The sequence below is a fragment of the Oryctolagus cuniculus genome, chromosome 2 (genome assembly GCF_964237555.1).
Source record: "Oryctolagus cuniculus chromosome 2, mOryCun1.1, whole genome shotgun sequence".
NCBI classification, from domain to species: Eukaryota; Metazoa; Chordata; class Mammalia; order Lagomorpha; family Leporidae; genus Oryctolagus; species Oryctolagus cuniculus.
Window position 1 is genome coordinate 109366088 of NC_091433.1, and position 22782 is coordinate 109388869.

Genomic DNA, 22782 nt, shown 5'->3' on the forward strand with positions numbered 1-22782 from the left:
ATATTTAAATGTTTATAAACTGGCCTAAAAGAGCTCAAATCTGAATAAAACAGTAGGATTTTCTCAGTCTTTTTTAGAGAGCTGAAAATTTTAAATCTTACTTAAGAGTATTTTAAGGCAGTCTTAGAAATATGTGTGCAAATCCACTAGGCAACATTTTCTATGATGAATCATTGACTACCATTCACTGATAATTACCAATTCTAATATCAAAATGTAAAGCATGACAATAAAGTAGCAAAAGTGATTACTTTTTTTTTTTTTTTTTTTTGACAGGCAGAGTGGACAGTGAGAGAGAGAGAGACAGAGAGAAAGGTCTTCCTTTGCCGTTGGTTCACCCTCCAATGGCTGCCGCGGCCGGCGCGCTGCAGCCGGCGCACCGCGCTGATCTGATGGCAGGAGCCAGGTACTTCTCCTGGTCTCCCATGGGGTGCAGGGCCCAAGCACTTAGGCCATCCTCCACTGTACTCTCTGGCCACAGCAGAGAGCTGGCCTGGAAGAGGGGCAACCGGGACAGAATCCGGCTCCCCGACCGGGACTAGAACCCGGTGTGCCGGCGCCGCAAGGTGGAGGATTAGCCTAGTGAGCCGCGGCGGCGGCTCAAGAGTGATTACTTCTTAAAAACATTTTCATGTAGTCAACTTGGAAGGCAATATGTTTATTCCATTGAAACTGCCTTTCTGATTCTGTTCAGAACTAGAAACACATTCTACACTATCCTCTGCTTTTGAGAATATATCACATGGATTCTCTTTCTCTCTCCTTCCTTCTTTCCTTCTTTCCTTCTTTCCTTTTTTCCTTCCTTCCTTCCTTCCTTCCTTCTCTTTCTTTCTCTTTCTTTCTCTTTCTTTCTCTCTCTCTCTCTTTCTCTCATTCTCTTTCTTTCATTCTCTTTCTTTCATTCTCTCTTTCTCTTCCTTCCTTCCTTCCTTTCTCTCTCTCCTTCCTTCCTTCCTTCCTTCCTTCCTTCCTTCCTTCCTTCCTTCCTTCCTTCCTTTTCTCTCCCTTCCTTCCTTCCTTCCTTTCGCTTGTAAAAGAAAGGGTGTTTCTAACAGGGTGTTTCTTTTCTAGTTCATACACTGATTCTGAAGGCAATTCCAAACCTGTTTTTCACAAATCTCTTGGCAAAGGCAGCATCATTGGAATAAAATCTTTATCCACTCTGTGGAAACCAACTATTGATTTCCATCCATTTATGAGCACCTCTTGACGTGCTTTAGATATTATATTACAAACTGAGGGTGAGTGGACCTGTGGTATAATGGGGAGAGATAAATGAAGATGCTGCTGTGATAGACATGTGCACAGTGTGTTGTTAGGGCTTGGCGGAAGCACACCTGAATGGGATCAGCCCTAGAACTAATCAGGAGAGGAAGCCTTCCAGAAAGTAATGCCCTGGAAAATGACTACAAATTAACCAGGAAAAGTTTTAAGGGGAGAGGACAGTGAGAAATGTGATCCAGACAGGTCAAGCAGCTAACATAAGAGTCCAGTGGCTTTCATGAGAGAATTCAGCAATACTACCTGATAGTTTAGTATGGCCAGAGATTAGATTGCAGAGAAGATTGTACAGAAGAACAAAAGAGATGAGATAGAAAAACATCATAAAAATACATGTGATGTGGAGTGTAGACTTTATTATGAATACAGAGGAGGGTCTTTGAAATAATGCAAATTAAATGTTAACATCAGATTTTTATTATAGATCAAATATATTTTTACTTGTAAATCCACCTAAAGATGGCTGATAGGCAAATGAAAATAGTGACAATGACACCAGTTAAGAGAACAGTGATGAGACATGTATCAGAAAGGTGGCAGAATCAGAGAAAGAAAGAAATAGATCTATTAAAGAAGTAAAATTGACAAGATGTCGATTTAGGAAACTACATGGATAGTTTCTAAACATAGGAAAACAGGTATAGCAAGGAAGATTATTGGCATTCTAAGTCTGAACTGTCTTTGGTACATACAGGTAAAATATTCATAGGATTTTGACTTTTAGATTTGGAGAGGAAATTAAATTGAGGCTAATAGATTTGGTATCATGGGCCTAACTGAAAGTCATCAAAGGTATGAGATAGTAAATACTAGCTAACTTGTTAATAAGGCTCATTGATTATTTTTGAAATTTTATGATTTTTAGGTAGAATTTTGCTTCTCCTTATCTTAAAAACATTTTTGAATTAAGTATGATTTCTGTTTAAAACACTAGCACTAAGTAATTCTTCACATCCTTTTGAATCTCACTTCCCCCTGCCATATCTAGTACATGAATGCTGCCTTCGTTCTGCTCTGTACCGACAGTGTCTTTCTTGCAGCAGGAATACTGTTTCAGTCCAGCTCACAAAGACTTTGCATAAATGAATACATCCACCCTCTGACGGGAAAACAACTTTTAAAACAGTGTTAGAAAGTCAAAAGAGCATGTATCTTCTGTAATATCTCAGAGCTGAACTAACAAATGCCCTTCAGGGAAAAGTAGTACTACTTTACAATTGATTATAGAGAGTATAGAAATAAATTGGTATGGCAAATGGTATGGTGTGATAAGGTATAGTGAATGAGGTGAAATTTTTCTGCTCACCATAGCTTTGGAATATGTTTTACTGCTTGCTGTCAATTACAGTTAGAAAACTCAGCAGCATGTCCATAGAATTTTGAGGAAGATGAGCCAGAATTGTTTGTGTAAAATTTCAGTTAATTTTTTCTGAATACATTTATGACCATCCTGTCCAGGCTGAATTTAAACAGTTAACTTGAATATATATCCCCAGTTGGACAAGCATTCTGAGGTTGTATGGGAATGTTTCATGATGGTAAATTTGAGAAATGGTACCAGGGGCATATTAAGAGAAAAATAGACTAAGAAGATATATTATTGAATTCTGTCCATTAATTTTGTTGTCCTGGATACTTTGCAATCTTCCTAGAGAGTCTTACTTTCAAGGTGCACTTTTATTGATAAAGAAATAATTACTTTTAGGCATTTAAAGTATATTTTAAACTTAATCAGGTAATACATTTTTAGAGCCACTAAAAATTCACTTCATCCTTCAGAATTTGTTTAAAAATATATTAATTTATGTTTCAATTCAATATGTAAACATTCTGCTTTATGAGATATTTTGGTTTTGGGTTTTTCCTCCACTGGCTTGTCCTTCTTAAAGGAGTGTAACTGGTTTTGTAAGTGGGTATTTTAGCTATACTCCAATATCCATTACTACCAGGTGTGGAATTTCCACCATCCTATCAGAAAACACGGTGAGAAAGAATAGCTAAAAATACCCTGGAAAGAAATACATGGATAAAGGAAGGTAGTGGGCACACACAAAAAACAAATTCTGCCCGTAAAAAGACAGAAGCAGAACTGAGAAATATAATTTTGATTTTTCATCTTTTTACCTGGTTATTCAGGGTTTGAAAATTCAAAGAGCAGGGTAAAATCTAGTCATTATTTAGTGAAAAAATGATTTCTCTACTGTTTTTTAGGCTTAAGGTTAGCTGTAAATGTTTGCTTATGGCTTAGACTAATTCAGGCTCAGTTCAAGTTTTAAAAGGTGATATGACAATGGTAGTGAAGATACTAAGATATCCAAACTCTTCAACATTGACCGACTCCACTAATTCTACTCCCTCACAAGATCTTGGCAAAAGGAGAATGTAAATAGTTTACTGCCTTATACCTTTTTTTCTACACCAAATTTTATCTCCTTATTAACTAAAACTTGAAAATATTAATAGTATACTGTTTGTGAGTGCTTCCATGGAGCAGCTATTTGAAGATGTTATTGCTGACTAATATAAAGAATATAACTGATGAAAGTTATTTTTAAGAGCTAATTTTAGTTATGCATCATTCACTTCTCTAGCTTTTTAACGTGAAGAGGGTAAGGAAGCACATCTGTCCTGTTACCAGGGTAGGACACTGTAGTACCAATCTGTCAATTTGCCTAAAAACAGTGGCTTATGGGGTTCTTGCGTTGTTGGATGATTCACAAAACATCTTTTGTTTTTTTTTTTTACTTGTTTGCACCCATTTCATAAATACAACTCCAGGAACATAGTAATTCTTCCCACTATACATGCCCTCCCACCTACTTTCTCTCCCCTCTTCCTGTTTTCTTTCCTGTTCCCTGTCCCAACAAAACATCTTTTATCAAAATATTTGATACACTGATCTTACATCAGTACATCTGAGTGAAGGCTTCGTGTCCGTGAGCATAACCTATTGTTTTTACCACATGCAAATATTCATACTTACATGCTAAATTTAAAGTATAGAAAAGAAGAATAGGACAATAAATGTTTAAAATCAGATTGAAATCAAAAGTGGAGGAGAATTTTTTTATTCATCCAGTTTTTAAAAAAATAAGTTGAAGATAAATTTTTAATGTAATACTTATATTACTTTTCAAGGAAAAGACCATTTCAGGCATGAAGAATATCATTGCTGAGATGGAGCAAGCATCAAGGTAAATCATTCATTCAACAAATATTTGAGAATTTACTGGAGGCAGAATACTATATTAGGTACAAAGATAGTAAAAAACAAGAGGTATAGTGTGAGGTATAAAGCAATAACTCTCTAATATTCAAAAAAATCCCCAATCTATAAATAAATAAAGCATAAAAAAAGAAAAAGAAAACCTAAATCTATTTAGGGACATAAAAGACTGAAGAATTTCAAAGTAGAAAGAAAGGCAAAGAACCACAGAGAACTACAGATTTGTTCAAGAGCCTCTTAAATTACAAGGGAGGAGAGGCTAAGCAGACAGAGGCCTATGTTACAGAAAAATGAGTCTTGATTTTATCCTTTGGACAATAAAAAATCATTAAAGAATTCTGAAGAGACTGCCCAGGCAGAAGAGCTATTGGTAAATTGGGGTTTAGGGATGACAAAGGTCTTATGTAGGAGAGACTCTAGGACAATGTCGTGTTTCTGAATGGGGATGAATACTGAACAGGACAGAAACATAATAAGAAAGATAGTTGTGGTTTTTTTTTTGTTTGTTTTGTTTTGTTTTTTGGACAAGCAGAGTTAGACAGTGAGAGACAGAGAGAAAGGTCTTCCTTCCGTTGGTTCACCCCCCAAATAGCCGCTACGACGGGTGCGCTGCGCCGATCCAAAGCCAGGAGCCAGGTGCTTCCTCCTGGTCTCCCATGCGAGTGCAGGGCCTTGGGCCATCCTCCGCTGCCTTCCTGGGCCACAGCAGAGAGCTGGACTGGAAGAGGAACAACCGGGACAGAATCCAGCGCCCTAACCGGGACTAGAACCCCGGGTGCCGGCGCCACAGGTGGAGGATTAGCCTAGTGAGCCGTGGTGCCAGCCGAGAAAGATAGTTTTACCTCTGAATTTGAGGAGCCTTTGACACTTGCTGAAAACCTGTCAAGTAAGCAGTTATAGTTAAATTTGAGTCCGGAGTCTAACAGAGGGGCTAAGGCTGCAGACAATGACATCGGAGTCATCTGGGTATAGATGGGGTTAGGAATTACGAACATGAATGCAATCTGATCAGAGAAGGGCCAGAGTGAGAACCAGGAGGCTAAGATTTGAGTTCTGATAAATGTAGATTTTTTTTTTTTATTTTTTGCCAGGCAGCCTTAGACAGTGAGAGAGAGAGACAGAGAGTTATAGACAGTGAGAGAGAGAGAGAGAGGTCTTCCTTCTGTTGATTCACTCCCCTAATGGCTGCTATGGCCGGCGCTGCACCGATCTGAAGCCAGGAGCCGGGTACTCCCAGTCTCCCATGCGGGTGCAGGCACCCAAGCACTTGGGCCATCCTCCTCTGCCCTCCTGGGCCACACTCAGAGAGCCGGACTGGAAGAGGAACAACCAGGACTAGAACCCTGGGGTGCCGGCACCGCAGGCGGAGGATTAGCCAAGTGAGCCATGGCGCTGGCCAAAAATGTTGATTTTTAAGAGACAGAGGAAGAGGACTCTGTAAAGGAAACGGAGCCATTCCATCTATAGGTGGGATGAAGGTCTTCCTATCCTTGAGTGTCAAAAGTTTTGAACTGCATAGCAAGTTGTTGACTGCTATGTATATTTAGTACCCTCTTCATAGTGAGATGATGGCAACATAGATTGGAATGTACTGTATCAGCAGAATTTATTCCTGTGCACTTACATATATTAAAAACCTCCTCAAATGTTTTCATGCTAACTGTCCATCTTCTGTCTTGTGAGAATTTGTTATTCTGTTTCAGTAAAATGTCTCTTCTTATGTGCTATTTGATTTGTGGAATAGACAGTCTACTGAAGCCCTAATTATGTGTGAACAAGACATTTCCAGAATGCGCCGACAATTGGATGAAACAAATGATGAGCTGGCCCAAATTGCCAGGGAAAGAGATATCTTGGCTCATGACAATGACAATCTCCAAGAACAGTTTGCTAAAGCTAAACAAGAAAACCAGGTACACATGTTCCAAGGGTTTCGTTCTCCAAGAATGCAGTTATTTCCTAGGCACAGCCCTCATTTTATTTTATAGGAAAACCTAGATGCAATTTCTAAATGAAATTCTCAGACCTAAGTATTAAATATTAAAAGAAGGAATGGAGACATAAAAGATTTGTTCTAAACATTTAAGAAGTACTTCCCTTACTGAGGGGCCAGTATTTAAATAAATCAACAAGTGATGATAAAAACTTTTAGAACCTTAAAAAAGTGTTATACTTGTAGCATATATTTTAAAAATATTTATGATATCTTAACATATAGGAATTTTTAAATATTTTATAGTCAAATCTAGCTGTCTTTTTTTCACCATAGGCACTGTCCAAAAAATTGAATGATACTCACAATGAGCTTAATGACATAAAGCAGAAGGTCCAAGATACTAATTTGGAGGTTAATAAGCTGAAGAATATATTGAAGTCTGAAGTATGTATACAGTTTTTTCTCTTTGCTCATGATACCCAAGAGATTTCATAAGAGTTAATTTAGTAATCAATTATACTCATTAAGACAGTTGAATCAGGTTTTCTTTTAATACATATCTTATATTTGTTTTGACAATGGTGTATTAACTGTATATTTAGAATGTCCCCAGTGTCCAGAAATGCTTAAGAATGTGGGTCAAGCATTTGGTGCATTGGTTAAGATGACAAGGATGTCTGCAATCCCGTTTCAGAGTGCCTCGTTCCAGTCCCAGCTCTTCCACACTTATGACTCCAGCTTCTTGCTAATGCACACCTTAGGAGGCAGCAGGTGATTATTCAAGTAATTGGGTTTCTGCCACTTACGTGAGAGACCTGAATTAGGTTCCCAGCTGCTGACTTCTGCCTGACCCAGCCCCAGAGTATTTGAGGAATGAAGCAGTGGATGGAAGATCTCTGTATTTCTGTCTCTGTCTCTTTGTGTCTGCTTTCAAATAAATAAAAATTAAAATAAAGAAGAATATTCCCCTTTTACTTTGCTACTCAGCCAAACTAGACAGTCAAAATCTTCCAAACTGATTGAAGGACAAAGGGTCAGAATTGACTTGCCTCACTTATATTTGAAAATGGAGTTTTCTATTACAGATCTCTAACAGAAGAGACTCTGCCTGACTGTGTAGAAGATCAGGACTGGTCACCCTGTTAGGGAGCCATCTGTTTCTTAGGACCATAGAGCAGATGGCTCTTCTCTGCAATTGTCTGTTAGTGAACAGTGGACCAGACTTATGTATGTGACATCAGATGATTCCAAATAAGTGTGGGTGCGTGTGTGGCAACCCTGGAAGAAACAACCTGGCAAAGAATATTAGATGTGTTCATTACGTAAAATATCTAAAATAGTACAGGTGGATTTTTATGGTATGGTATTACCTACATACAACTTCAACCATTAATGGGAATAGTTTCCTTCCAAACTGTTTATTGTTTAATGTATCATGTAGTATCAATTCACAAACATATCTTTTTAAATTTTTTAAAACATTTTATTTGGAAGAGAGAGACACCTTCTATCTACTGATTTGCTTCCCAAATCTCTGCAGCAGCTGAGGCAGGGCCAGGCTGAAGCCAGAGGCCTGAAACTCAATCCAGATTTCCCATGTTGGTGGCAGGGACCCAAGTTCTTGAGCCATCAACTGCTTCCATCCAGAGTAGCAAGGAAACTAGAATCAGAGGTGGAAAGCCAAGACGAATCCAAGTATTCCAATATGGGTTGCAAATACCGCAAGAAGTGTCTTAACCATTGCATTAAATGCCTGTCCTTACAAACATTTTAAGCGTTTATTGATAGTATACATACGACTATTAAGGGCTTTCAGGAATAAGAGATTGTAAGGACTTCAAAATTACGATCTATACTTTGAGGCAGTAAGACAGCAGAGTTATGCAGGCAAAGCAGGTTGCTTCATATACTTCTTGATTTTAAGATGCCTCAGTGTAATATGTAAAAGGATGGAGCCCTGGGATTCAGACAGACATGGTTCCTCTTCTCACTAATGACATGGACTTACCTGGGCTATGCAATTCCTCTGAGTCTCCATTTTCCATGTGTAATTGGGAAGAACATCCAAGTAAATGAGATACAGTATTTAAATAATTTTTAAAGTTTCATTTTTTAAAGATTTATTTATTTATTTAAAGACAGATTTTCAGAAAGAGAGAGAGAGACAGAGAGAGAGGTCTTCCATCCTCTGGCTCACTCCCCAACTGGCCGCCAACAGCCAGAGCTGCACCAATCTGAAGCCAGGAGCCAGGAGCTTCCTCCAGGTCTCCCACGGACTTAGGCCATCTTCTACTGCTCTCCCAGGCCATAGCAGAATGCCGGATTGGAAGAGGACCAGCCAGGACTAGAACCAGCACCTACGTGGGATGCCGGCGCTTCAGGCCAGGGCTTTAACTTGATGCGCCACAGCGCCAGCCCCAAGAGATACAGTATGCAAAAGACTGAGCACAAAGAACCATCTAAATCTATTCTGAATTAGGTCAGAAATAAATAAGTGAATATCTGAAACAACATAAGCTTTCAGCCTGTGTTAGACAATTCCCTTGTCTCTCTAGTCTGTCAGTCATATTACCTGAAAGTTTACCTTTAGGAATTGGAGCTTTTAGAAGCTAGAATTATATTTTTAGACATTATACATCAAGCTTCTCTAAAGCATCTGGCATGAATTTGTTTTTGAGATTGGACTTTACAACACTTGATGAGTCTAGACACCCGCCTGGAGAGAATGAATCACAGGTCCATTTTGATAGGGAAAGGCCATCAAGTAGTGTGGGGTACTTCATTCACTCACACTGCAGTATGCTAGGTGCTGAGGTGCCAGAAATGAAGATCGGTGGAAACAGAGTGGCTCCCCAAGAAGTGGGAATAGCATGAGCGAAGATGTGAGGGGTGGAGAGGGGAGTACAGTTCCTGTAGCTACAGTGGAGTGTGTGGGTGGGTGGTAAGAGAGCAATAAGAAGGGCCTTCTTAAAACTTCGTTTTTCATTAAAGTGAAAGCTTTCATTAAACTTAAGCACAGAAGTTATTTGAGAATTGCCTTTTAGAAAAAAATAGTTATAAAGATTATGCTGGAAATGTTAGGGAGAATAAGTCAGAAGGGTAACAAGGAGAATGAGGGGGAGCAGTTAGGGAGGCTGTAACACTAATTGAAGCAAAAAGTGCAAAGGACTCTAATTGAGAGAGGTAGAGTGTTTGCAGTGAGCCTGTGGGCAGCCAGAGGGGGCCTTGTAAAGGATGGGATTGGCACCATACAGTAAGAGATTCTGAAAAACAGCACAGAGAATACCCAAGAATTCTTTCATGTTCTTTATGATGTTATCTGCGCTGTCCTAGCCTCAAGGGCAACATTCAGAAGGGAAGTAATATGGGCTCTGGTTGCCAAGAGAGAGAGGCACCGAGTAGTTGAAGGACATGAGATATTTTATGGTAATCTTTTTTTGCTCTGAGCCACATGTTACCTGGTCACAAAACTAAATGCTATTAGTGGTTCCTATCCTCATGAAATACATGGCATTACTGAGGAGGCAGGACCTCCACACCACACTACATAAAGCTGAAATGAAAGGCAGTTCAAAGAGAGTGACATAGACAATAAGTACAACAGAGTTAAAAAAGAGAAAGGTTGATGAGAGTAAAATTCAGCTAATGTATATTGTACCACAAAATCCCAAGTACACACTCTGTAACCAACTGTTTTAGTACAATCAGGGAAACCATACATCATATTCCTGCTGGAACATTTGGATTATCTGAATCTTAAAAGCTAGTAAAGTAGTTTAGTATATAAATTTGACAGACTTGGCGAAGCTCTTTCACATTAGAGGCCACAAGGTGGCAATATTCACTGAATTTCTTCTTCTTTTTTTTTTTTTTTAAAGATTATTTATTTTATTTGAAAGTCAGAGTTACACAGAGAGAGGAAAGGCAGAGAGAAAGAGAGATCTTCCATCCAATGGTTCACTCACCAGTTGGCCACAACGGCTGGAGCTGCGCCTATCCGAAGCCAGGAGCCAGGAGCTTCTTCCAGGTCTCCCACGCGGGTGCAGGGGTCCAAGGACTTGGGCCATTCTCTGCTGCTTTCCCAGGCCATAGCAGAGAGCTGGATTGGAAGTGGAGCAGCCCAGTCTTGAACTGGCTCCCATATGGGATGCCGGTGCTTCAGGCCAGGGCATTAACCTGTTGTGCCACAGCGCCAGCCCCAATATTCACTGAATTTCAACCAGTCTCTTACTAATCATAATTGTAAGACTATAAAACATCTTTTAAAAAAGATTCATTTATTAGAGAGAGAGAGAGAGAGAGACAGAAAGAGGTACCAATCTTCCATCCACTAATTTACTCCCACATCAGCCAGGCTAAGGCAGGCTGAAACTGGGAGCCAGGAACCAGGAACTCCATCCAGGTCTTCTAAGAGGGTGACAGGAGCCCCCATACTTGGACCATAATCTGTTGCCTCCCAGGCATGTTATCTGGAAGCTAGATTGGAAGCACAAAGTAGCTGGGACTCAAACCAGGCACTTGGATATGGGACATTGGTGTCTTAATCACTAGATTGAACATCCACACCTATTGGGCTATATTTTTTAAAAGCATATTCTAGTATTATGATATATGGCCAACTTGCAAGAGAGCTCTTTCTACTTTATCTGTTAATAAATCGAACATTTCCCTGTCAGAAAAACTGGGCTAAATGAAATGACCAAATTGCAGTAAATAATGTATCACTCCATAAGCCTTCTGAATCAGGTTAGTGGCATGGCAGGTTAAGCTGCCATTTGGGATGACTGCATCGCTTACCAGAATGCTGTTCAAGCCCCTGGCTCAGTCTTCTGACTCCAGCCTCCTGCTAATGCAGACTGTAGGACAGAGCAGTGATGATTCAGATAGTTGAGTCCATGCCTCCGATTTGGGAGACCCGGATGTAGTTCCTGACTCCTGGCTTCAGCCTGGCTCAGTCCCAGCTACTGTGGGCATTTGGGGAATGATGAGACATCTCTCCTATTTTTCTTTCTTCTTCTCTTTTCTTCTTTCCTCTCTTCTAAAATAAATAAGTAAATATTTTAAAAAGCATAATGCATATGACTCAGTATATTGTTTGTAGAGTTGAATTTTTCCCTGTAGAAATAAGATCCTGCTTTAGTCAGTCTACTTATAATAGAACTTAAAAAGTTTTAAAAATCTGATTCTGTATTGTGTGCCCAATTTATACATGAATGTATATTTGTGATTTGTGCATACTGTTTATGACTAGTGGGGTATTTTGCATCTGAACAATTTCAGGTAAGTTACTAGAAGAGCAGGAAGAGTGAATCATGCAACAGTACATGATAAAGGAAATTAAGACTGGAGCTCTGATTGAAAGACAGAAATGACACAGGGAATGTGCCAAGCCAGGAGAATTATCAGAAATTGACATGAAAGATACACAAGAATGTAGTGGGCATTTAGCCTAGAAGTTAGGATACCGATTGGAACACTGATGGCCCACGTGGGAGTTCCTAGCTCCAACTCCTGACTCTTGCTTCCTGTTGATGTGGACAGTAGGGGCAGTGCTGATGGCTCAAGAAGTTTGATCCCTGCCTCCCATATGGGAGACCCATGTGGATTTTCTGGCTCCCTGCTTTAGACCAAGCTCAATCCCAGCCACTGAAGGTATTTGGGGGAGTAAAACACTGGATAACACACACTCTCTCTCAAAAATAAATAAATAAATAAGAAAATAAGTAAATTTGTAAAAGATATGCAAGCAGTGGTAAAGTCTGGAGCCAGTACAACCCAATGAAGTGGTCTGGAACTAGGGAATACTAGTCTGGTGTAGAAACCAGACTAGCAAGTAGTAAACAGACTTATGGGAAATGAAAGCAATGAAAAATTTAGTTTGAACAGAGGAAATATAAGAATGTATTCATTCAGGTCCTAAAGAGAAGAGTAATTTATTAGCAAGATGAATGTGACTCAGGAAGCAGGGAAGGTCCTGGTCTCATTCCCTTTTGTAAATAGCAGGATAACCAGTTTTCTAAACTTAGAGTAAGGATGGGTTTCCAGAAGTTTATATTATAAATGCTGCACATGGCAGGTGAATTCCCAATTACCTGGAAAATGTTTGATTTATGTCATATATTGAACATTTTGAAAGTTTTAAAGTAACACCTAAGGTTTACTTTTTAGGAATCTGAGAATCGGCAAATGATGGACCAACTTCGAAAAGCCAATGAAGATGCTGAAAGCTGGGAAAATAAGTCCCGTCAATTAGAGGCGGACAACAATACCCTTAAGTTGGAACTTATCACTGCTGAGGCAGAGGGTAACAGATTAAAAGAAAAAGTAGATTCCCTCAACAGAGAAGTTGAGCAAGTAAGTCTGGGAAAATATATGTATAATACATCCTGTATCATATTAAGAAGAGTTTTGTTGGTCTTCCAAAAATGAAATATATAAATAGGCAATTAAATTATTTAAATATACTGTGATTTATAGCCTATTAATCATTCTTTAACTTTTATTTAATAAATATAAATTTCCAAAGTACTGTTTATGGATTACAATGGCTTCCCCCTCCCCATAACTTCTTTCCCACCTGCAACCTTCCCATCTCCTGCTCCCTCTCCCATTCCATTCGCATCAAGATTCATTTTCAATTATCTTTATATACAGAAGATAAATTTAGCATATATTAAGTAAAGCTTTCAACAGTTTGCACCCACACAGAAACACAAAGTGTAAAATACTCTTTGAGTACTAGTTATAGCATTAAATCACAATGTACAGCTCATTAAGGACAGAGATCCTACATGAGGAGTAAGTGCACAGTGACTCCTATTGTTGACTTAACAAATTGACACTCTTGTTTATGGCATCAGTAATCACCCTAAGCTCTTGTCGTGAGTTACCAAGGCTATGGAAGCCTTTTGAGTTCTCCGACTCTTATCTTGTTTAGACAAGGTCATAGTCAAAGTGGAAGTTCTCTCCTCCCTTCAGAGAAAGGTATCTCCTTTGATGGCCCGTTCTTTCCACTGGGATCTCACTCGCGGAGATCTTTCATTTAGGTCCTTTTTTTTTTTTTTTTTTTTTTTTTGACAGGGTGTCTTGGCTTTCCATGCCTAAAGTACTCTCATGGGCTCTTCAGCCAGAACTGTATGCCTTAGTGGCTGATTCTGAGGCCAGAGTGCTGTTTAGGACATCTGCCATTCTATGAGTCTGCTGTGTATCCCACTTCCCATGTTGGATCATTCTCTCCTTCTTAATTTTATCAGTTAGTATTAGCAGACACTCGTCTTGTTTATGTGATCCCTTTGACTCTTAGACCTATCAGTATGATCAGTTGTGAACTAAAATTGACCACTTGGAATAGTGAGATGGCATTGGTACATGCCACCTTGATGGGATTGAATTGGAATCCCCTGGCACGTTTCTAACTCTACCATTTGGGGCAAGTCAGATTGAGTATGTCCCAAATTTTATATCTCCTCCCTCTCTTATTCCCACTCTTATATTTAACAGGGATCACTTTTCAGTTAAATGAAAACACCTAAGCATAATTGTGTGTTAAGTACAGAGTTCAACCAATAGTATTAAGTAGAACAAAAAATAATAAAAGGGATAAAGTATTAAGTTGTTCATCAACAGTCAGGACAAGGGCTGATCAAGTCACTGTTTCTCATAGTGTCCATTTCACTTCAACAGGTTTCCTTTTTGGTTCTCGGTTAGTTGTCACCAATCAGGGAGAACATATGATATTTGTCCCTTTGGGACTGGCTTATTTCACTCAGCATGATGTGTTCCAGATTCCTCCATTTTGTTGCAAATGACCAGATTTCATTGTTTTTGACTGCTGTATTCTATAGAGTACATGTCCCATAATTTCTTTATCCAGTCTACTGTCGATGGGCATTTAGGTTGATTCCAGGTCTTAGCTATTGTGAATTGAGCTGCAATAAACATTAAGGTGCAGACAGCTTTTTTGTTTGCCAATTTAATTTCCTTTGGGTAAATTCCAAGGAGTGCGATGGCTGGGTTGTATGGTAGGGTTATATTCAGGTTTCTGAGGAATCTCCAGACTGACTTCCATAGTGGCTTTACCAGTTTGCATTCCCACCAACAGTGGGTTAGTGTCCCTTTTTCCCTACATCCTCAGCCAGCATTTGTTGTTGGTAGATTTCTGTATGTGAGCCATTCTAACCGGGGTGAGGTGAAACCTCATTGTGGTCTTGATTTGCATTTCCCTGATGGCTAGTGATATTGAACATTTTTTCATGTGTCTGTTGGCCATTTGGATTTCCTCTTTTAAAAAATGTCTGTTGAGGCCCTTGGCCCATTTCTTAAGTGGGTTGTTTGTTTTGATTTTGTGGAGTTTCTTGATTTCTTTGTAGATTCTGGTTATTAATGCTTTATCAGTTGCATAGTTTGCAAATATTTTTTCCCATTCTGTCGGTTGCCTCTTCACTTTCCTGACTGTTTCTTTTGCAGTACCAAAACTTCTCAGTTTGATGCAATCCTAATTGTTAATTTTGGGTTTGACTGCCTGTGCTTCTGGGGTCTTTTCCAAGAAGTCTTTGCCGGTGCCTATATCTTGCAGGGTTTCTCCAATGTTCTCTAATAATTTAATGGTGTTGGGTGAGATTTAGATCTTTAATCCATGTTAAGTGGATTTTGTGTAAGGTGAAAGGTAGGGGTCTTGCTTCATGCTTCTGCACATGGAAATCCAGTTTTCCCAGCACCATTTATTGAATAGACTGTCCTTACTCCAGGACTTGGTTTTAGATCCTTGATCAAATATAAGTTGGCTATAGATGTTTGGATTGATTTTTGGTGTTTCTATTCTGTTCCATTGGTTTATCCATCTGTTTCTGTACCAGTACCATGCTGTTTTGATTACACCTGCCCTGTGGTATGTCCTGAAATCTGGTATTGTGATGCCTCCAGCTTTGTTTTTGTTGTACAAAATTGCTTTAGCTATTTGAGGTCTCCTGTGTCTCAATATGAATTTCAGCATCATTTTTTTCCAGATCTGAGAAGAATGTCTTTGATATTTTGATTGGCATCGCATTGAATCTATAAATTGCTTTTGGGAGAATGGACATTTTGATGATATTGATTCTTCCAATCCATGAGCATGGGAGATTTTTCCGTTTTTTGGAATCCTCTTCTACTTCTTTCTTAAATATTTTGTAATTCTCATCATAGAGATCTTTAACGTCCTTGGTTAAGTTTATTCCAAAGTATTTAATTGTTTTTGTAGCTATTGTGAATGGGATTGATCTTAAAAGTTCTTTCTCAGCCATGGCATTGCCTGTGTATACAAAGGCTGTTGATTTTTGTGCATTCATTTTATATCCTGCTACTTTGCCATACTCTTCTATGAGTTCCAGTAATCTCTTAGTAGAGTTCTTTGGATCTCCTAAATAAGGTATCATATCATCTGCAAAGAGGGATAGTTTGACTTCTTCCTTTCCAATTTGTATTCCTTTAATTTCTTTTTCTTGTGTGATGGCTCTGGCTAAAACTTCCAGAACTCTATTGAATAGCAGTGGTGAGAGTGGGTATCCCTGTCTGGTACCAGATCTCAGTGGAAATGCTTCCAACTTTCCCCCATTCAGTAGGATGCTTGCCGTGGGTTTTTCATAAATTGCTTTGATTGTATTGAGGAATGTTCCTTCTGTACCCAATTTGCTTAGAGTTTTCATCATTGTTGTATTTTATCAAATGCTTTCTCTGCATCTATTGAGATAATCATATGGTTTTTCTTCTGCAGTCTGTTAATGTGGTGAATCACATTGATTGATTTGCGAACATTGAATCATCCCTGCATACCAGGGATAAATCCCACTTGGTCTGGGTGGATGATCTTTCTGATGTGTTGTTGCATTCTATTGGCCAGAATTTTATTGAGGATTTTTGTGTCTATGTTCATCAGGGATATTGGTCTGTAATTTTCTTTCTCCGGCTTAGGGATTAAGGTGATGCTGGCTTCATAGAAAGAATTTGGGAGGATTCCCTCTCTTTCAATTGTTCTGAATAGTTTGAGAAGAATTGGAGTTAGTTATTTAAATGTCTGGTAGAATTCAGCTGTGAATCCATCTGGTCCTGGGCTTTTCTTTGTTGGGAGAACCTTTATTACTGTTTCAATTTCTGTCTCAGTTATGGGTCTGTTTAGGTTTTCTATGTCTTCATGGTTCAATTTAGGTAGGTTGCATGTGTCCAGGAATCTATCCATTTCTGATAGGTTTCCCTGTTTGCTGGCATTTAAGTCCTTGTAGTAATTTCTGATGATTCTTTTTATTTCTGTGGTGTCGTTACGTTTCCTTTTTCATCTCTGATTTTATTGATTTGGGTCTTTTCTCTTCTTTTTTTAGTTAGTTGGGCCAATGGGGTGTTGATTTTGTTTATTTTTTCAAAAAACCAGCTCTTCGTTTGGCTGATTTTTTGTAATGTTTTTTTGATTCAATTCTGTTGATTTCTCCTCTGATTTTAATTATTTCTCTTCTCCTACTAGATTTGGGTCTGGTTTGCTGCATTTTTTCTAGAACCTTGAGATGCATTAAAAGCTCATTTATTTGGTGCCTTTCCAATTTCTTGATGTAGGCACCTATTGCTATCAACTTTTCTCTTAACACTGCTTTTGCTGTATCCCATAAGTTTTGATATGTTGTGTTGTTATCCTCATTTACTTCCAGAAAATTTCTGATTTCTCTTTTGATTTCTTGAATGACCCAGTGTTCATTCAGGAGCATGTTGTTCAGCCTCCATGTGTTTGCATATGCTCTAGGGATTCATGAGTTGCTAATTTCCAGCTTCATTCCACTGTGGACTGAGAAGCTTCACGGTATGATGCTAATTCTTTTGAATTTGCTGAGACTTGCTTTATGGCCTAGTATGTGGTCAGTCCTAGAGTAGGTTCCATGCACTGCTGAGAAGAATGTAAAATCATTAGAGGAAGGATTGAAAGTTCTGTAGATATCTGTTAGATACATTTGGGCTACAGTGTTGATTAAATCTGCTGTTTCCTTGTTGATCTTCTGTCCGGTTGATCTGTTTCTGAGAGTGGAGTGTTGAAGTCCCCCAGTACTATTGTATTGGAGTCTAAGTCTCCCTTTAAGTCCCTTAACATATCTTTTAAATAAACCGGTGCCCTGTAATTAGGTGCATATACATTTATAATAGTTACAACTTCCTGTTGAATTGAACCCTTAATCATTATATAGTGCCCCTCTTTGTCTCTCTTAACAGTTTTTGTGTTAAATAATAATTTAACACATTAATAAGGCTACGCCAGCTTTTTTTTTTTTTTTTTTTTTTTTTTTTTTTTTTTTGGTTTCTGTTGGCATGGAATATCTTTTTCCAACCTTTCACATTCAGTCTGCATGAATCTTTGTTGGAAAGATGTGTTTCTTGTAAGCAGCAAATAGATGGGTTTTGTTCCTTAATCCATTCAGCCATTCTGTGTCTTTGAACTGGAGAGTTGAGTCCATTAGTGTTCAATGTGACTATTGATAAGTAGTAACTTTGCCCTGCCATTTTCCCAAAGATATTTTCTAATATATGCTTTGAACTTCCTGGGATCTTTTACTGTGAGGTTTTATTCCTTTACCTTCTTTCATATTGATGGCCATGTTTCTGTGTGTAATACATCTTTTTTTTTTTTTTTTTTTTTTGACAGGCAGAGTGGACAGTGAGAGAGAGAGACAGAGAGAAAAGTCTTCCTTTGCCGTTGGTTCACCCTCCAATGGCCGCCGTGGTCAGTGTGCTGCGGCCGGCGCACTGCGCTGATCTGAAGCCAGGAGCCAGGTACTTATCCTGGTCTCCCATGGGGTGCAGGGCCCAAGCACTTGGGCCAACCTCCACTGCCCTCCCTGGCCACAGCAGAGAGCTGGCCTGGAAGAGGGGCAACTGGGACAGAATCTGGCACCCCGACCGGGACTAGAACCCGGTGTGCTAGCGTTGCAAGGCAGAGGATTAGCCTAGTGAACCGCGGCGCCGGCCGTGTAATACATATTTAAGCATCTTTTATAGGACTGGACGAGTGGCGACAAATTCTTTCAATTTCTGTTTGCTATGAAAGGTCTTTATTTCACCTTCATTCACAAATGAGAGCTTTGCAGGATATAATATTCTGGGCTGGCAGTTTTTCTCTCTTTGTACCTGGGCTATATCTTGCCATTCCCTCCTAGCCTGTAGGGTTTCTGATGAGAAGTGTGCTGTGAGTCTCATTGGCAATCCTCTGAGAGTAATCTGACGTTTCTCTCTTGTACATTTTAGGATCTTTTCTTTATGTTTCACTGTGGTAAGTTTAATTACCACGTGTCGTGGTGAGGATCTCTTTTGGTCATGTTTATTAGGGGTTCTATGAACTTCCTGTACTACGATATCTCTATCCTTCTCCAAACCCCGGAAGTTTTCTGCTAATATCTCACTAAAAAGGCCTTCTAATCCTTTCTCCCTCTCCATGTCTTCAGGACCTCCTAGAACCCGAATGTTGGGTTTTTTAATAGTATCCTGTAGATTCCTGACAATATTTTTTTTAGATTTCTAATTTCCTCTTCTTTTTTTGGTTTGACTGTATACTTTCCTGTGCTCTGTCTTCTAAGTCTGATATTCTCTCTTCTGCTTCACTCACTTTGTTTTTAAGGCTCTCTAATGCATTTGTCATTTGATCTATTGAATTCTTCATTTCATTTTGATTTCTCTTCACTATCACAGTTTCATGTTCTACTAGTTTCTTCATTTCATTTTGATTCCTCCTTAAGATTTTATTTTCACGAGAGAGATTTTCTATCCTGTCCAGTAAGGCTTTCTGTAGTTCAAGAATTTGTTTTTGATAACTTCTAGATGTTCTTATCATAAATTTTTTGAAATCCATATCTTGCATTTCTTCTGTCTCATCATCTTCATAATCTTGAATTGGAGTGTCTTGTTCATTTGGGGGCATCATAATGTCTTCCTTGTTCTTGTTTTCTCGGTTTCTGCGTTTGTTGCTTGGCACTGTGGAGATATTCTTTGGTTTCTTCACTGTAGTGGTTTTTCTAGTTATACTATGACCCTAGATTAAGTGGACTGTCTGCTTTTGATGGATCCTTAGAGGCTTGTGAAGGGTGTGACCAGCAAGCTCTGTTCGGTTCTTCAGGGTTAAGGTTGTGCCAATGGTGACACACCAGATTAGACATGGTAAATCTCTCTCTCTCTCTCTCTCTCTCTCTCTCTCTTTCTCTCTCTCTTTTTATTCAGAAGGGAAGTAAATCCGCACAGCTGAGCAGAGTTGAAGGCAGTCAGTGTCTGAGCTCTGGCTGCTGTGGGTATAATATTCGTCTGCTCTGTCCCAAGGACCTCACAAAGGATTTGTGCAGTCTTCAGTGTAAGCTCAAACTCCCCTGCAATCTCCCACCGGGTTGCCAAGGTTACCGAGATTGTGGTGTCTCCGGAGAGTACTCACATCTCCGGTACTCCGTGAGTCCTCTCACACACTCTCGATTTTTTTTTTCACAGTCTCAGTTCATTAGCTCCACACATTCACTAGGTCCTAACCTCTTGTTATTTCTCCCCATTAGAGTCAGGTTTTTCTGCTTGGCTGATGGCAGGCACAGCTTTTACATATGTCCAAAATGGCGCCTGCTCTTTGTCTTGCTTGCCTTTGTAAGGTGAGTGGAGAGAGAGAATCGTGTCCGTACCAGTCCCTTTTATTTATTTATTTTTTTTCTCTCCTCTAGTTAGGCTGGTGAACTTTCCCCATGGGGCTTCAAGCCTCGTTCCCTCTAGACTCTTCCTTCCATTTTCCTGCCAGTGTCTCGGGCTACTGAGGTTTCACCTCACCTCCCTTTCCAGCACTGGTGCGAAGATTTGGTGGCTGGGGTCCCGAGCCGTGGGCACCCATGCCCTCCACGTAGGTCCACCATGTCCCACTGGTTCCGGAAGAGTTTCCTCTGCTGTTTTTTCCCTAACTCTTTCCTGAACCTACAGTATCTCCACTTTTATTAAACTGTCTTTTCCCAGACTATCAGTGTGCTCCCTCCCTATTCCACCATCTTGGAGCTCCACCACCTATTTTTCTAATCATTCTTCTTATATCTGTTTTGTTCTTCTGTAATCTCTTATCTATCCTACAACCAGAATAACCTTTATTACTTTCATTTTATTAAGTAAAATATTTAATAGGAAAAAATTTAACAATGATAAAAGATACAATTTGATAGTGATGAAATGTATTGAAATCTGTAATGCAAAGGGTGTTTAAAGCACCATGAGAAATCATCAATAACACAATGTTGTACTAGATCTATTAGATTCCTTTGGGCTTTCACATATAAAGTAGAAAAAGGATTGAGTTAATATGGATATATAGAATTTGATTATTATCATAAGATTAGTATTAGTTTCAAACTTTATAGGCTACAAAAACAGGAGGACCTATGAGAATTTCCAGTTGCTTCCCAGGGGCCTTGACAGATTCAGATGTTCAGGAAAAGGCTGCTTAGCTCCCCCCGAGATCATGACCAGTCACGGAGGGTGGCTTGTCTCATTTCTTGGGCCTCTGTAGGCTGAGCTGCTCAGGACTGGTTGCCTGGTTGCTTCCCAGGGCCATGGGTACCTTGTGTCCTCTTAAGAATCATAGAAAATTTAAAAATCAATTTCAAATTCACTGGTCAAATTCTCCAACCACTCAGTTTTAAGGAAAATTCATTTGGAAATTGTGAAAGAAGCAATTTTCTGTATAACTGCTGAATTAAAAGGCAGATGAAAGCTATTATTATGGACTATTAAAGATATTAATGTATATAAAACTTGAGGTTATGACCACATCTAAACCTACAGATATCTCTCTAATGCTGTCATGATCAAGTAAGAAAAAATGAAAATGGATGTAGAAACATTAAACAAAAAAATCTGTCCAATTGCTTCCTGGGATGAAGGGTGGGTTGGAGGGGCCAAGCACCTGCTTCTCAGGGCCTCAGTAGGGCAATCATCTGTGAATGGGCTGCTCAGCTGCTTCTTGGGATCACAGCAGGCTGAATAGGACTGCCCATATGTTTCTTGAGGACCTCAGCAGGCCAAACCATTCAGAAAAGGCTACAGACTATTTCCAAGGGTCGTGGATGGGTGAGCAGAATGGCTTGTAGGCTATTCTGGGCCTCTGTGACTAGCCATTCAAGACTGGTTGCCTAGTTGTTTTCTAGAGCCAAGTGTTCATAGACCAGGCTATCTGACAGATTCCAGGGCAGCAGTAGATCAGGGTTGCCTGACTGTTCCCTGGCACCAAGAGTGGGGATGTGGGGCTGCCTGATTGTTTTCTGGGAGTCTTTGCAGGCTGAACCATTCAGGATATGCAGCTCCTGTTCTTCCCAGGGCTGGAGGGTAGTGGGTGGGCAAGGAACCAAGATGGCTCTGTGTGGCAAGAACCCTAGAGCCTCTCTGTCTCTCTCTCTCACTGTCCACTCTGCCTGTCAAAAAAAAAAAAAAAAAAAGAACCCTAGAGCCTCAGAAGTGAAGAGGGTACAATACGTAGTCTGGAATTTCTCTAGGACAATGCAGTGGTTTGATAACTCAGTGCCTCCTCAGATTGGTCTCAGAGTTTGCAAGGGCGCAGGGTTCTCCAGTGGTCAGTGCCTTCCTCGGTTATCTGTGGTGTGAACTTGGACTGTTGAGGGCATTTAGATCTTTAATCCACTTTAGATTGATGTCTGCAATTTAAAGTGGAGATATAATTTTTCTTTTTGTCGATGGATATCCATCATCTTTTCTTCACTTATCAGTTTGCTTTATTATAAAAATAAATGTCCATGCATCATGCACTCTTGTAGCTTCTGTATTTTTATATTAACTCCTTTTATCTGAGATAATTAATGATCTCCAAAATTATTTTGATTGTGCTTGATCCTTACTAAATTCTCTCAAATGATTTTAGAATAAATTCATCACATTACGTGATTTTCTTTCTTTTTTTTATGTGCTTTTAAGGCTGGAAATTTCTATCTATTTCTTTGTCTGCAGTCCACAAGTTTTGATGTAATGCTTTTGTCTCATTGCTTTGTTTTTTAAAGATTTGCTTATTTATTTGACAGGCAGTTACCAAAATAAAGAGAGAGAGAGAGGGAGAGAGAGAGGGAGAGGGAGAGAGAGAATGAATGAATGAATGAATTTTTCATCCACTGGTTCACTTGCCAAATGGCTAGGGCTGGGCCAAGTCCAAGCTAAGAACTCCATTCTGGTCTCTCATGTGTGTAGCAGGGACCAGTCTTTCACTGCTTTCCTAGGCATATTATCAAAGAACTGGATCGGAAGCAGAGCAGCTGGGCATTGACATTGTGGCATAGAGGGTGACTGCCACACCAGCATGCCAAAATGGTACTGG

General features: G+C 39.5%; 1 protein-coding gene across 13 annotated transcripts in view; it reads left to right on the plus strand.

The window, feature by feature from the left end:
* TSGA10 (testis specific 10) overlaps positions 1 to 22782 on the plus strand; it is a 134318-nt gene that overhangs the window by 67754 nt on the left and 43782 nt on the right. For all 13 annotated transcript variants that reach the window (XM_070068753.1, XM_070068752.1, XM_070068751.1 and 10 more), the window contains 4 exons: positions 4420 to 4475; positions 6252 to 6420; positions 6777 to 6887; positions 12612 to 12797. In XM_070068753.1, the coding sequence (XP_069924854.1) occupies positions 4420 to 4475; positions 6252 to 6420; positions 6777 to 6887; positions 12612 to 12797 (522 nt within the window). The remainder of the gene's footprint in view (positions 1 to 4419; positions 4476 to 6251; positions 6421 to 6776; positions 6888 to 12611; positions 12798 to 22782) is intronic.